This window comes from Acomys minous (assembly GCF_964271855.1).
Source record: "Acomys minous genome assembly, chromosome: 2".
Lineage (NCBI taxonomy): Eukaryota > Metazoa > Chordata > Mammalia > Rodentia > Muridae > Acomys > Acomys minous.
Genome location: NC_140484.1, coordinates 23,106,567 through 23,122,591, shown reverse-complemented (window position 1 = coordinate 23,122,591; position 16,025 = coordinate 23,106,567). Strand labels below are relative to the sequence as shown.

Here is a 16,025-nt window from a genome sequence, read left to right as displayed (position 1 = left end):
CAACCACTAAACCTTCATGGTGAACATTACCAAGAATAGGCAGGATCTTACAGCTGGCTCTGTTTCACCTACATCAGGTCAGTCTTTTGTTGTTGTTGTTGTTTAGCCTTGACTGTCCTGGACTTGCTTTGTAGAACAGGCTGGCCTCAAACTCACAGCGATCTGCCTGCCTCTGCCTCCCAGAGCACTGGGATTGAAGGCATGCACACCACACCCAGCTCAGAGGTCAGTCTTATTCTAAGGTCTTCTACGTCCATTTCTGACCCTTAGGCAGAAGGAATTTAAGAAACTTCAGCAGCAGCTCAGAGCTCACCAACCTAACTTTGACCTTTTAATTGGACCCTTCCCCTACTACCAATGTATGAACTGGACCTCCATCTTATCTCTCTCACTAGCTGATTAAGGGCTGTTTACTTCTGTCCACTACCCTGAGAAGACCCATGTTGCTCACCTTCCTGAAGGCAAAAGCCAGTCGCCTACGAGACTGTGCCACTGTGCCCCACTGCTCTACCTGACCAACCTGTTCTCTTGCTTGGCATGCCTTGAGAAAACCAGCTACCTGCCAGACAGGACCAACATCTCACCTGGCTGGCTTTCTTTCTTCCCACAGTCTGTGGCTCAATCTCTGTGTCTTCCCTAGGCTGACTGTTCCTCCTCATCTAGGCTCACACAGCACTCATCTTAAAGGCATTATTAATTCTAAGACTTTGGGCTCCACCTCTCCATGCCCGACCAGTCATTATAGGCTGCTGGATCCTCTCACACATGTCATTTAGTGAGTCTCCTAATCCTTGTCGTTCACCTCCCCCCCCCCCCCCGTGTGTGTGTGTGTGTGTGTGTGTGTGTGTATGCAGCCCACACCAGCCTAGAATTCCTGGACTCAAGTTTTCCTCATGCCTCATCCACCATTGTGTGCCACTGCAGGTGTGTGCCACTGCAGATGTGTGCCACTGCACCTAGTTCTACTCATATTCATCTGTCCCTGACCCCACCCCGCCCGGTACCAGGAATCAAACTGATGGCTTCATGATGATAGGCAAGCCCTCCACCAGCTAAGATATGTCCCTAGCCCCTATTTGCACCACTCTGATGTCTACTTGACTTTCAAATTGTGTTTCTAAAAACCAATGTGATTAATCATCCAGAAACATAGGTTCCACATGTCATGTCATCACTGAAAAGTACATGAAGCTTTTTACTTCCTATGGGATAAAAGTTTTACTGTCTCTCAAGACACTATGAGTTTTCCTGCTTAGGTTAGTCTTGGCCCATGTCATCTCCCTGTAAGTCTACCAACTATACCCCGCTCATCTGAATTTTTAAATTTGTTCAAATCCCATGTTCTCAGTCCTTCCTGAGCTCACAGGTATCGGGGTGCTATCAGCAGAGGGTAAACACGGAATGAGCTAGGCAAAAACTGCGCCAAGGACTTGACTACAATGGAAAGAGATTACTTTGTGAACAAGATCAGAGAGGTGGGGACAGGCCAGATTCCATAGGGTCTTCTTGGACACTGCAGAGACTGTGTCTTTAAGTCTCAGTAAACGGCAGATAAACTGAGAGATTTTGTAATGAAGAGATGAAGTAACTTAGATTTCAAAAGATGATGCTACAGTCGGTGGCAAGACTTGTGTAGAGAGCCACGGTCACGCACGATGAGACCAGCTAAGAGGCTATTCTGTTAATCTGAGTGACACAGAATAGTGCAGACAAGGGGAACAGAAAGAAGAGGTCAGAATTAGGATGCACACGCTGAGTGGATAAAGGACTTAATAAAGAAGTCAAGGATGAATAAATTATTAGCTTAGAAGAGCTGCAAGGACAAGGGATGGATCAGCGGTAGAGAACATGCCTAGCAAGTTCAAGGTCCTAGATTCAATTTCCAGTAGTCCAAGAAAACAAACAACAAAAACGTATTTATTAAAGGCGCTGGCACATGCCTTTAACCCCAGCACTCAAGGAGGCAGAGGGAGGTAGATCGCTGCGAGTTTGACGCCAGCCTGGTCTATAAAGTGAACCCAGAACAGCCAAGGCTACAACAGAGAAACCCTGTCTCAAAAAAAAAAAAAAAAATTTAGGGCTAGGGCAATAGTTCAGTGGCTAAAGTGTTTCCTGTACAGACATGAGGACCTGAGTTCAAATCCTAATGGGGAGATAGAAGACAGTCAGGGGAACCCCAGGAAGCTCATGGGCTAGCCTGGAGAACACAGTGGCAACCGACAAACGAGAAGAGGCCCTGCCTCAAACACAGCAAGAGGCAAGGACTAGCACCCCGGCTATTCTCTGACCTCCACATACTATGGCAGAAGCGCACGTTAAAGCACAGCACTGAGGGCTGGAGAGATGGCTCAGAGGTTAGGAGCACTGCCTGGTCTTCCAAAGGTCCTGAGTTCAATTCCCAGCTACCACATGGTGGCTCACAACCATCTATAATGAGATCTGGTGCCCTTTCTGGTATGTAGGTGTACATGCAGGGAGAACATTGTATAAATAATAAATAAATGAATCTTTAAAAAAAAAAAAGCACAGCACTGAAAGAACAGGTTTTGTTGAGGGGAGATTAGGGTTGGGAATGTAAGGCAGAAAGTAGAGATGGGGGATGTAAGAGAAGATAGAGCTGGTGGTACAGGGCACCACTGGGTTCAACTGCAAACACAGGCAAGAGTTACCGAGATAGTTTTTGGACACGTTAAGTGTAAAATACATATTGAGGCGCTAGAGAGATGGCTCGGTAGTTAAGAGCACTAGCTACTCTTTCACAGGACCTAGGTTCAATTCCCAGGACCCACATGACCACTTACAACTATGTTTACCTCCAGTCCCAGGAGATCTGTCACACTTTTCTGGATGTGTGGGCCCCAGGCATGTACACATATACATGGTGTGTAGACATACATGCAGGCAAAACAACAACAACAACATCAGAGTCAGGGCAATAGCTCAGTGGGTAAAATGCTTGCTGTGCAAACATGAGGACCTGAGTTCAAATCCTAATGGGGAGATGAAAGACAGTCAGGGAAAAAAATATATATATATATATGTATGTGTATACACACACACACACACACACACACACACACACACACACCAAAGATAATGTTGAGTGGGAAGTTTATTACCTAAATCTAAAATTCAGAGAACTGGTCTAACTAGCAACAGGCTCATAGAATCTCTGTAAGGATGGACAGGTCTGCACCAGCAGTGTTCCGTACATAATCCATGTAGCCACATGTCTTGATATGCTGAGGTGACCAGGGAACTGAACTGTTCATTTCCGTTAGCTTAAATAGATACACGTGGCTCCATGAAGTCCTCTGACCTCCACGTGAGCACCCTGAGACACGCGCCTCCCTCCCATACACATCCTACAGTAAACGATTTTTACAAGGCAGGGCTGAGTCCCATAAAGGAAAGAAGAAAGGATATTCCAGCCTGGGAATGAACAGGTTATGTCCAATACACAACCAACTGGTTAAGTGTAAACAGAGAACGGAGATGTAGCTCACTTAGTGACATGCTTGCCTAACGTGTGAAGTCCTGGGTTCGCTCCCCTGCACCCACATAAGCCGAGCACAGTGATTCATGCTTGTGTGGTGTAAATCTGTAACCTCAGGAGACGGAGGATCAGGGTTCAAAACCATCCTCAACCACGCAGAGTTTGAGGATAGCTTTTGATACCTGAGACCCCGTCTCAAGCAAACAAACAAACAAACAAACAAACAAAAAGCCACAAAAATGTCTGAACTTGCACTGGCCACGTGTTTCACACCTATAGTCCTTGGAGAAGGAAGGACAACTGCCCATTTGAAGTCAACCTGTGCTACAAGGCAAGACACTATCTCAAAAAAGGGGCTTGGGGTTGGACTTGAGTTGTTGACGGTGATACATGCCCATAACTAACACTCCACAGCCTGAGGCAGGGGGATCTCGATCGCAGTGCCAGCCCCTGTGCCACATAGCAGGGGGGAAAAAGGATTTTCAATTAGTACAGAGCCACTGGTGGTACCTAAACAACACCATGGCACAGGGAGAGTGGCACGGTAATGGGATTAACCCAACAGTAAGGATCAGTTCAGAGGAGTGGACTGTGACTCGAGTTCCCTGAAGGCTTCACAGTGACTGGTTTATCAGAATAAGCGGTTATGGGACTTGGACCCTTAAAGACAGAAAGCCAAAATGACCTCAGCCTGTCTGCAATCCTCCCTGCCATTCGTTACCATGGGTATGTCTGTTTTAACACCCTCTGGCTATCAGTAAAACCCTTGGAATGTACCAACAGACCACTAGCTTCCATTAACCCAAAAGCTAAGGATGCAGTAAGGTAGCATTAAAGCCTGCGTAAAGGTTTCTGCCATTTGCTGTGACCAGTTGCCTGAAATCTCAATGCATTTGTGATTATAAAAGTTCATGTAGGGCTAGAGAGATGGCTCAGTGGTTAAGAGCACTGCTTGCTCTTCCAGAGGTCCCGAGTTCAATTCCCAGCAACACATAGTGGCTCACAATCATCTCTAATGTGATCTGAAGTGCTCTTCTGCAGAAAAAGCACTCATATACCATAAATAAACAAATAAAAATTAAAAAAAAAAAGTTCATGTATTCCGTGGCGCTTACTATACACACTGGCTTACACCAATGGCTCTAGGCCAGATTGAGGTATAGAATTAGACAATGTCTCAAAAAAATTTTTAAGAGTTCTACTTTGAAAGAAAAAAAAAACAGATGTGATTTAAGAGGGGGAAAAACTTAAATCCTTTTCTAAATAAATTAAAAGAAGCAACAAAGCACAAAAGTGGAGATGTTTAATAAAATATCAGAGGCAAAGGAATATAATTATCCATTATTTATGACTGAAAGCTCCTTGGGGACAGAATTTATGACCAGGGATCTCTGCAACCCTCAGAGTGCTGAGCACAGTGGGCAATCAAAACAATATAGATGCTCAATTAGTAAGTACAAATAACGGCCAAGCAAACAGAGAGCAGTAAGGGCTGACTGACAGCCAGGCAACTGAAGGCCCTAGTCAAGGCCCCAGGGTCCAACCATCTAGGAGACCTACCACTATAAAAACAGTGCTTTTGCCTTGGTGGCCTGCCTGAGAGATAAACTGGTTCTCTGGTGTGTGTATAGGAAATCTAAAATACAAGCGGTAAAACAGAAAGGGAATCAATTTTTATGGAACTCATACAATGGACTCCCCACTCCCGCCTCACACACTGGTGAGATTGCTGTGTACCCTAATTTTTGTTTGTTTTTTGTTTTGTTTTGGTTTTGGTTTTTGGAGACAGGGTTTCTCTGTGTAGCCTTGGCTATTCCTGGACTCGCTTTGTAGACCAGGCTGACCTCGAAAACACAGTGATCCACCTGCCTCTGCCTCCTGAGTGCTGGGATTAAAGGTGTGCGCCACCACACCCGGCGTTTGTTTTGTTTTTTTGCGACAGGGTTTCTCTGTGTAGCCTTAGCTGTCCTGGACTCACTTTGTAGACCAGGCTGGCTTTGAGCTCACAGAGATCTGCTGCTTCTGCCTCAGAGTGCTGGGATTAAACGCATGCACCACCACAGCAGCTATGTATCCTGATTTTTGAAGCAGAGGCAGAAGACATAATTTTTTATTTTGTAGGCTGATGGTGAACACACTCAAGTTTGATGCTGAACATACTCAAGTTTGAACACACTTGAGAACGTGCCCTTGTCCTTTTAAACTATTAAAAAGGCATTTGGTCAAAAGTGGTTTTAAAGCCTGAATCATTTCTCAAGACTCTGTGCATTACAGGCAAGCACTTTGACACTGACTGAGCTACACCCTCAGGCCTGGAAGGTCTGAATAGCTAACAGTGAGTCCAGAGTGGAGCACAGCCCTTTCCTACACCAAGTAGAGCCAACAGCAAGGCTGACTGATGCCCTGTCCCAAGTGGTTGCCGAGGACAGGGAATTACTTCTAGGTTCCCTAATATCCACTATAGCTGTATAGAACTACCTCTTTTTTTGTTTTGTTTTGTTTTTGTTTTTCGAGACAGGGCTTCTCTGTGTAGCCTTGGCTGTCCCTGGACTCACTTTGTAGACCAGGCTAGCCTCGAACTCACAGCGATCCACCTGCCTCTGCCTCCCAAGTGCTGGATTAAAGGCATGAGCCACCACGCCCGGCCTAGAACTACTTCTTATCTCTTCACTTTTATTTGTTTAACCCTTTTAAGAAGTTTACATTGATTTATTTTGTGTGTGGATATGTACAAGCGCGTGTGTGTGTCCCATGGCACCTGTGTGACGGTCGGAGGACAGCCCACAGGAGTCGGTCCTCTCCTACCATGTGGGTTCTGAAGATGACACTCGTGTTCTCAGGCTTGCCAACTGACGCCTTTACCAATGAGCCATTTCACTGGACTACTATTTAAACGAATAACCTTACTCATCACTTTGTCAAGCCTAGGAAACAAACGTGTGAACACTAGCATCGGTATTGTAACAGAGCGGGTTGTGACAGGCTCTCAACTGGTCTTCCAGGTGACTAACTCTGTCAGAGCATTCGTCCTACTGTGTACAGTAAAACTAAGTCCCTTAAGATCTGAATGTGCGGGGCTGGAGAGATGGCTCAGAGGTTAAGAGCATTGGCTGCTCTTCCAGAGGTCCTGAGTTCAATTCCCAGGAACCACATGGTGGTTCACAACCACCTATAATGTGATCTGATGCCCTCTTCTGGCCTGCAGGCATACATGCAGGCAGAGCGCTGTATACATAATAAATAAATAAATAAATAAATAAATAAAATCTGAATGTGCACTGGGCGGTAGTGGCGCACGCCTTTAATTCCAGCACTTGGGAGGCATAGGCAGGCTGATCACTGTGAGTTCAAGGCCACCCTGGTCTACAAAGTGAGTCCAGGACAGCCAAGGCTGTCTCAAAAAACAAAAAACAAAACAAAACAAAAAAGATCTGAACGTGGGGCTGTAAAGATAGCTCCGTGGTTAAGAGCACTGGCTGCTCTTTCAGAGGACCCAGGTTCAATCACTAGCACACACTCATCTGTAACTCCAGTTCCAGGGGATCTGACACCCTCTTCTGATCTGAAGTACCAGGCATGCATGTTATACATGCAGGCGAAATACGCACCCACATACAATAACATTTTTTTTTAATGAACTAGAACAAAAGCGGGAACAGCCGGTAGCCTCAGACATCGGTAGTTTCCTTCCTAAAATATGCTCTGATCCCTTTGATTAGGCCCGAGTTTTCTGTAGCTTCAGTCATTCTTTTTTTTTTTTTTTTTTTTTTTTTTTTTGCTTTGGTTTGGTTTGGTTTTCAAGACAGGGTTTCTCTGTAAGATTTGTAGACCAGGCTGGCTCCAGAACTCAGAGATCTCCCTGCCTCTGCAACCCCAAGTACTGGGATTAAAGGTGTGTGTCACCATTTTTATGTATAGCTTCTCTGGATAGCTGGCCTCATTTGTTCAGTTTTGAGCCTTCTGAATTTCCTTCTCTTAGATCCTTCTCTGCCCCCTCTTTCCCACCCCCCACCCCGATAGAGTTTCTCTGTGTAACAAGCCCCAGCTGTCCAGGACTCAGTTTGTAGACCAGGCTGGCCTTGCCCTCAGAGATCAGCCTGCATCTGCCTCCCCGCCCAGATGGAAAGCCTTATCCTGAAGCTCTGATTCGTCAATGAAAGATAACAGCCGAAGGAGAAAAATCTAACTGTCAGTAAAGCGCACAAAGGCTGCGCATAGTGGTGCTTGCGTATCATTAATCTCCCACTGGGGAAGCAGAGGCAGGAAAAACATAGCCTAGTCCTTGTCCTAAGAATACATAAATTTAGGGCTGGCAAGATGGCTCATTAGTTAAGAGCACTTGCTGCTCTTCCAAAGGATTTGAGGTCAGTTAGCAGCATCCAACGTCTGGCAGCTCACAAACCACCTGACCCCCTCTTGTCTTCTGTCTTCCACAAGCACTATAGTTATGTGCAAAAGTCCACACAGACACATACACACACGGACACACACACACGGACACACACACAAGATGGCTCAGCTGTTATTAAGAGTGCTTGCTGCTCTTACAGAGGACCTGAGTCTGATTCCCGATGCCACATGGCAACTTATAACCAGCCATAACTCCAGTGCCTTGGGATCTGGCGCCCTCTGCTGGCCTCCGTAGGCACACATGCAGGCAAAACATTCAAACACATTAAAATAAAAATAAACCTTAAATTTTAAGAAATAAAATGTTCAAAAATAATCAGGACCTAATAAATCAAATTAAAATGTAAAAAAAAACTGTGCATCATGATGCTGCATATTTTATTTGTTTTAATTCTTGCTTGATTTATTCATTTTATTGTAATGTGTGCTTTGCCTGAGTATGTGCTCTTGGAGGCCAAAAGAGGGCAGCAGATCCCCTGGAACTGGAGTTATGGACAGTTGTGAAGCACTTTGTGAGTGCTAAGTATCTGAACCGGGATCCTGTACAAGAGCAACAAGTCCTCTGCAGCATCTACCGTCTCCAGCTCCAGGGAGGAGCTCTGTGCTTTCAAGGTGAGCCTGGTCTACATAGTGAGGTCCTGCCTCACAACAACAGCAGCATAATAACTAGCTACTTAATTGTAGAAGGAGGTAGATTATACAAACCACCTAGGCTGGTAGGTAGGTAGCTCATTTGGTAAACCGTACCCCAGCCCTGCTTCCTTCACTCCCTAATATGCATAAAGGGGATACGGCAGTACATGCCTGTAATTCTAGAACCTGGAGATGGAGGGAGGAGGGTCAGGAGTCTATGTCATCCTAGGCTGGGTGGGGAGTTCTAGGAAGCCTTGGACCACATGAGGGCCTGTCTTAAAAAAACAAACTAACCCGGAAGTTGTCTATAACCCAGCACTCAGGAGGTACAGACAAGAGGATCCCAAGTTCCAAACCAGTCTGAACTATATAATAATAATAATTTACCTCAATTTTTTTTTTTAAATTCTAGAAGCCATGCATAGCAGTGCGTGTCCACACGTACTCCCCACAACCTGGGAAGCTGAGAAGGTACCCTATCTACGCTAACCACACCTGCTTCTCTCTACTCCAGGGATTTTTTTTTCCATACTGTAATGGATTTTATGATGTAGTGGGAAATAAAGGGAGAGAAAACAAGTTCAATAAATTCCTCATTGGCACTAGTCCCTCCTAATAACCCTGCTACCTCTCACAGCCCAAGCAGTGAAGACTAAGCCCCGCAGGCAGGTTTCTCTGCCTCTGGTCTCTACTCCCTTGCGTCCTGCACAGAGCTTTCCTTTTACATCCATCCCATTCCTAACCTCCTAGTTACATTAGCTCACCCACCCTCCTCCCCTCACCCCTGTCAACTTTGGGTTGAGGGGGTGCTGGGGAATTGAACCTAGGGCTTCACTCACAGTAAGAGAGAAGCAAGCTATAACCCTAGCCCTGTTTTATCTTTGATTTTTTAAAACAGCATCTCCCTAGGTTGCCTAGGCTGACCTAGAACTAACTCCCTCTACAGGCCTTGAGTTGCAATCCTCTTGCCTCAGCCTCCCAAGTAACTGAGATTACAAGTCTCTACAACACCAGGCCTGCCTCCAACTCAAAAATCTTAATGAGACCCTATCTAATATGCATTATTATTCAAAGATTCCGGGGGTGGGGGGCAGGGAGGATCCCAGCTACAATTCAAGACGCAGAGTAGCATTATACAGCATGTGTGCCTTTCTTAATTCCGCCAGGGAAATTCGCTAAAGCTTCAAACTACCCCCAGCACACACCTGGCCTGGATTCCATCCACACATGCCCAGATTCCATGACCTCTGCGGTTCCTTCAAAGATCGGTCTAGATCGACACTGAACCCACCTCTGGCCCTCACAGCCCATCCTGCCCATTGTCAAGCTTGTCAAACGGATCCAGCCAAATCAGAGACGCTTGGAAGGCAGATCACATATGGATAAAGCCCAACACAGTGCGCAGCATTCAGCGGGTCCTAGATATTAGTAAAATCAGGGGGACTTTTAAATAATGACCAAAGTGGAGCAAGATATGCTGCCTACCTCTCCTGATGCACAGCAAATACCACCTTTACACCTTTATTACGAGGCTGAAATTTTGTTGTATACACCGGGCAAAGTAGAGGGAGCACTCCAGTTAACTGCAAAAAAACGTGCATCCTAAGCGTGGTTTTGCCATAATCTCTGCAACTGTAGCAGAAATCACTAAAATCACTCTGAGCCTCTGTTGTTTTAGGAGAGAAACAAGGCAGATGCTGTGCGGGATCCCAAGTCCCCCCCTGTCTGCTCACTCCCGATGAGGCAGGCAAACTTTTACACTTCCAAACGCTCACTGCCTTAGCTAGTCCAGCAAACTCGCTCCCCGCGGGGACAGCGCTGCGGCGTGAGAAGCGCTCTCCCACGACTCACCGGATCCCCTCACATCACGGCACCGGGGCCCGCCTCAGGTGGCCTGCCGCTCACGGCGGACAGCCCGAGTGCGGGGTTCCCGAAGCGGCCGGGCTGCCTCTAGGGGCCCCGCGCCAGCTTGCACTTGTGGCGTTCGCCCAGCGATCCGGGGAGCACCGTCCCCGTCCGTCCTCCCCGCCAGGCCCGATCCTCCCGGGTCCCCCGGGGCGGCCTCGGCGCCGATGTCCAAGCACCCGGCGGGCCGGACTGGCAACGTGAGGGGCGGCGGCGGCGGCGGCGGCGGCGCTAAGTGCTGAATCACCACTTTGCAGCAGCACAGCACAGCCACGGTGACCCGCGGGCCGCGTGGGCCTTGGACGCTCGGGACGCTTACCCACACAGTCGCTTCGCGGGCGGCGGGCGGGCGCCGAGGATGGAGCGCAAGGTGCTGGGCAGCGCGGGGTGCAGCAGCCACGCGAGCCCGTTCCGCATACCCCGGCGCAGCCGCTGCGATCTCGCCGAACGCTTCCTTTTGGCGCTGGGAGCCGGCCCTGCGCATTGCGCATGCCCAGTCCGCCGCGCCGCGCCGCCTCTAGGGAGCCAGGGACCGGTCTCCGCTCCGGGTTTTACTTGGAGCCGGGCGGGAGGGGACGGCTGCAGCCTGGGGCCGGGGCTGGCTGGCTGGCAGGTGGGTCACGGTTGAGGCTTCCCCCCCGAGCGTCGGAGGCCTGGCCGCCAGTCCTTCGTAGACCAGCTGGGTCCCGGGCCGGGCTCCTCCCCGGCGCGCCGCTGAGACCGAGGGTTGCCTGGCTTTGGCGTGGGGAGGGCACACTAAGCGGTATTGTCCCCAGGCAGGATCGCGGCCCAGCAGGTGTTGGAACCGAGTCCTCCTAGGCGGCTGCCTGCCTCACCGAAACGTAGCCGCTACGGGCGCTGGGTCCGCGGGCTCCCTCTAGAGCGCGGAAGGAACGAGGACTGCGGAAGCACGGACGCGTGGGGAGCTGTAGAGTTGGGGAGTAGGGACGATTCCGATCTCGAGGGATCCACGAGCCATTGGTTTTGAGACGGGATCCCATGTTGCTAGGCAGGCTTTTACTATGTGACCGAGGATGACCTTGAGCTCCCTACCTCCCTAGTGCTGGGATTTACGGGAGTGTGCCCCCCTTTCCCCCCCCTCCGCGCGCACCAGCACAGAGCTGGAAGCCACTGCTACCTAGTACTGCTTCTTATACTGCCAATAGACTTAAGTTGTCACTTTTTTTTTCTCCTGAGGCTGGCTCTCGCTATTTCAGCCCTAACTGTCCAGCAATGCTATGAAAACCAGTCTGGCCTCAAAAGGTCATTACTTTTAAAAGACATGACTTTTCCCCCTCTTGATTTCTTGTTGCTGTGCATCCTCAGATAGCCTAAAAGTGGATATGAATCGCAATTTCCGTTACATTTTACCAGGACGGAAGTGTCCTTAAGAAATATTTTATGGCCGGGCGGTGGTTGTGCACGCCTTTAATTCCAGGGCTCGGTAGGGCAGAAGTAGGTGGATCGCTATTTGAAGCCAGCTTGGGTCTACAAAGCGAGTCCAGAACAGCCAAGACAGGAGAAACCCTGACTCGGAAAAACTAAAAAAAGAAAAAAGAAATAGTTTACGGTGATGATTCTCAGCTTAACTACTTTTAGGTGTTCAATGGATCATATCAAACATTGTAGCCAAACACGGGGTTCTAGTATTGCTACAAATAAAAATTAACTAGGAATTGGTTCTCTCTGGGATATCCTGTACTATGAAAGACCGTGGTTGGGGGGGGGGAGGGGCTGGAGATACAGATGGGCAAAAAGATTTACCAAGACCAGAGTGAGCAACCAGGACATTTACTGAATAGGCTGCAGAGGCTGGGGATAAGCTTAGTTGGTATAGTGCTTCCCAGGCATGTACAAAGCCCTAGGCTGGATCCCGAACACTGCAATAAAGCCTTGTGTGACGGCAAACGCCTATAACCCCAGCGCTTGGAAGGCAGAGACTGAGAGGATAAGAAGTTCAAGGTAGGGCTGGAGAGAGAGAGTTCAGCGGTTAAGAGAACTGACTGCACTTCCAGAGGTCCTGAGTTCAATTCCCAGCAACCACATGGTGGCTCACAGCCATCTATAATGTGATCTGATGCCCTCTTCTGGCCTGCAGGTGTACACGCAGGCAGAGCATTGTATACATAATAATAAATAAGTCTTTTTGAAGAAGGAGAAGAAGAAGGAAGAAGAAGAGGAAGAAGAAGAAGAAGAAGAAGAAGAAGAAGAAGAAGAAGAAGAAGAAGAAGGAGAAGAAGAAATTGTTCAAGGTAATCCTTGGAAATTTACTGAGTTTGAGCCAAATATACATGAGACCCTGTCACCAAAAAGAAGAGAAGAAAGGGTTTAGTGTGAGGGCCAGCAAGACAGCTTTGGGTAAAAGTGCTTGTTGTACCAGCCTGCTGATGTGAGTTCAGTCCCTGGGACCCATGTAAAGGTGAAAGGAGATAACTGATGCCACAAAATTGTCCTCTGACCTCCATACGCATTCTGTGGCACAACAGACACACGCAAAATTAAAACAAACAAACAAAAACACGCTGCAAAGACCCCGGGGCTCCTGGGGACATTATGAATATCTAGGAGTCAGCCTTCTGATAGTCCGAGCATGCTCCTTAAGGTGTAGAACTCTTACGCTGGTGTCAAAACACCCGAAGACAAATTGCAGCGAGGTCTCATTTTGCGTAACTCTCATGAGGTAACAGTCCTGTCGAGAAGCCAGCAGCCTTGCTCTGAACACGTTCTATCCTGAGGCAGTAGGAACCTTGTTCCGGCTATAGAATAGCTCAGGGCAGTCATCAGTCCCTCAATAGTGTCCACATCCCTCTCTCCCAACTCTGCAGGGTTGAATAGATAGCAGACAAGGCGGGATGAAGGTGTGCCTTCTGAAGTGTCTTGACAGCTGAGTGGGGCATTGCAGACCCTGTACAAATGATGAGCAATTTTGTGCTAGGTCTGACTCCTACATACAGAAAACTAGGTACGGTGGTAATTGCATGTAATTCTAGAACTCAACCAGCCTGATAGATAGGAGACCCTTTCTCAAAAATTTAATGGATAGCTGGAGGAAGGAAGGAAAAAAGGGAGGAAGGACATTAAGACAGAGGTTGTGAGAATTCAGGCCATCTGGAGAAGCTACTTAGGAGTTGTCCCAACCTGGGGGTCTAGAGTACATGACCATGAGCATGCAGGGCATCTCAAGAAGCCTTTGGAGAAAAGAGGAAGTAGCTATCTAAGAGACTGGAGTTCGGATGGTGACATCAGATCCAAAGATCTTCTGTTGTTTTAAATGAAAATGCCAATCTATTTTTTACCAATAAAGACTCAGGAGCCAGATGCTGGGGTGAAAATCTGCTAGCTCAGAGGCAGAGAAAGCCCCCCAGCTGACCTTCCTACTCAGCTCATGTCTCAGAGGGAAAAGCCCAAACAGCTCCCTAGCTCAGCTGACAACCCAGGAGGAAAAGGCCAAAAAACCCAAAGCAAAAGCTTGCTAGCTCAAAGCTCAAAAAGCCAAAGGCCAACAAGCTCAAAAGCTCAAGAGCTAAAAGCTAAAATCCCAAGAGCAGACTGGAGAGATGGCTCAGTGGTTAAGAGTACCACCTGCTCTTCCAAAGGTCCTGAGTTCAATTCTCAGCAACCACATGGTGGTTCATCAACCATCTGTAATGTGATGTAATGCTCTCTTCTGGCCTGTGGATGTACATGCAGGCAGGAACACTGTATACATAATAATAAATAAATAAATCTTTAAAAAATAAAATAAAATCCTAAGAGCTCCTTCCACGTCTACAAGCTGTCTTAAATACCATTCGACTCAAAGTCCCTCCTACTCTTTAATCCCTGTCAGCTGGTTTCTTGCCCCACCTCTTGACTTAGGGTTAATTTTATTAAATCCTGTGTGCGGAAAGCTCTTGGATTAAAGGTGTGTGTTAGGGCTCAAACCAAACAAAAGACAGGTTTTTACAGTTCACAATCTCAGGGATCACAACTGGATCAAATATCCTGCAACAATCCTCAGTGGTAGCGGGCAGGCATTAGTGTCCTTAGTAATGGTTGATGTCCCTGAGACAGCACCATCAGAACTAGAAAGGCCTATAATCAGGACAATACCAATAACCAGAAGGTTGTGTAAGCAGGGCCCAAAGACACAAAGCAAGCTTTCAAACAAGAAAAGCTTGGGGTTAGCTCAATTGGTAGAATGCTTCCTTAGTGTGGATGAATCCCTGGGTTTGATTCCTAGCAGTACAGAAAGCTGGGTATAATGGTAATTGCGTGTGGTCCTAGAACTCAGAAGGTAGTGGCAGGAGGATCAAAATTTCAAGGTCATCCTTGACTACACACTGACTTTGAGGCCAGCCTGCAATATAAAATATCCTTTCTCAAAAGTTAATTAATTAAGGAAGGAAGGAAGGAAGGAAATAAAGAGGTTGTGAGAGTCCAGGCCATCTGGAGAAGCTATCATGGAGTTGTCCCAGCTAGGGGGTCTGGAGTACATTTTATAAAGACCCCAATAATTTTTTCAGATTTTATTTTTATGTTTAATTATGTAAATGGAGGAGAGGGTGTGTGTGATAAGTGCAGGTGCCTCCAGAGGTGTAGGAGTTATAGGACGCTGGGAGATGTCCCCCAGGAATACTGGGAACCAAACTCAGGTCCTCCCAAGAGCAGTCTGTCATCAGTGAGTCATCTTCCCAGCTCTCAAGCCTTGAGGATTTTTAATTTATTGTTTAGTTGGGCGGTTGGTTGGGTTTGTTTGAGAGATTTTCCTCTACTCTTCCTGAAGAGTCAACCCATGAGTAGCAAGTGTAAAGAGTAGCTCACATGCCTCTGGCTGTTGAAGTAATCATGTATTAGGCTGTGTGGATTTGGAGGATTATTACTGCTAGGAAGTTTAGGCTTTGTTGTGCCCCATAAGTGGCTACTGAGGCCTTCTAGGTAGATTGTCTGATAGATTTTTTGGGGGGCGAGGGGCTTTTCAACAGCCTTGGCTGTCCTAGACTCACTCTGTAGACCAGGCTGGCCTCAAACTCATAGAGATCCACTTGCCTCTGCCTCCCAAGTGCTGGGATTACAGGTGTGCACCACCGCACCTAGCTTGCAGATAGATTTTTTTGTTTTGTTTTGTTTTGTTTTGTTTTGTTTTGTTTTTCAAAACAGGGTTTCTCTGTCTAGCCTTGACTATCCTGGACTTGCTTTTTAGACCAGGCTGGCCTCGAACTCATAGCAATCCATCTGCCCCTGCCTCCCAAGTGCTGGGATTAAAGGCGTGCACCACCACTGCCCCACCAGATAGATATTTTTAATTCTCATCTCTATAGTTGAAATTCCCATTTCCCAAAAAGTCTTCTAAGAATGGAACAGAAAAACCTGAGTACTGGCCAGAGTTATCAACTAGTCTGTTTTTAACACTCGGTTGTTTGTAGCTAGTGACCCTAATTTTTGCTGCAATTTGGAGCAAGGGTGTGAAAGCAAATGTGCCTTTTTCAGAAAGAAGTCTAGGTTGTGAAAAGCATCAGAAGATGGACGATCTGAGACACTGGCAACCTGGGCATCAGTGATGGCAGCCAACATTGTAGAGCAGGCCCACCATTCAGTGGGG

The 16,025-nt window shown here is 47.4% G+C and overlaps 1 protein-coding gene across 3 annotated transcripts in view; it reads right to left on the bottom strand.

The window, feature by feature from the left end:
• IDE (insulin degrading enzyme) overlaps positions 1-11,308 on the bottom strand; it is a 97,200-nt gene extending 85,892 nt beyond the window's left edge. The window contains exon 1 of one of the 3 annotated variants that reach the window (XM_084763803.1): positions 10,764-11,308. In XM_084763803.1, the coding sequence (XP_084619929.1) occupies positions 10,764-10,861 (98 nt within the window). In that variant the 5' untranslated portion in view covers positions 10,862-11,308. Of the gene's footprint in view, positions 1-10,390; positions 10,599-10,763 lie in introns of those variants that run through there. The other 2 variants (XM_084763802.1, XM_084763805.1) reach the window with 2 other exon arrangements.
• Positions 11,309-16,025: the final 4,717 nt, after the last annotated feature.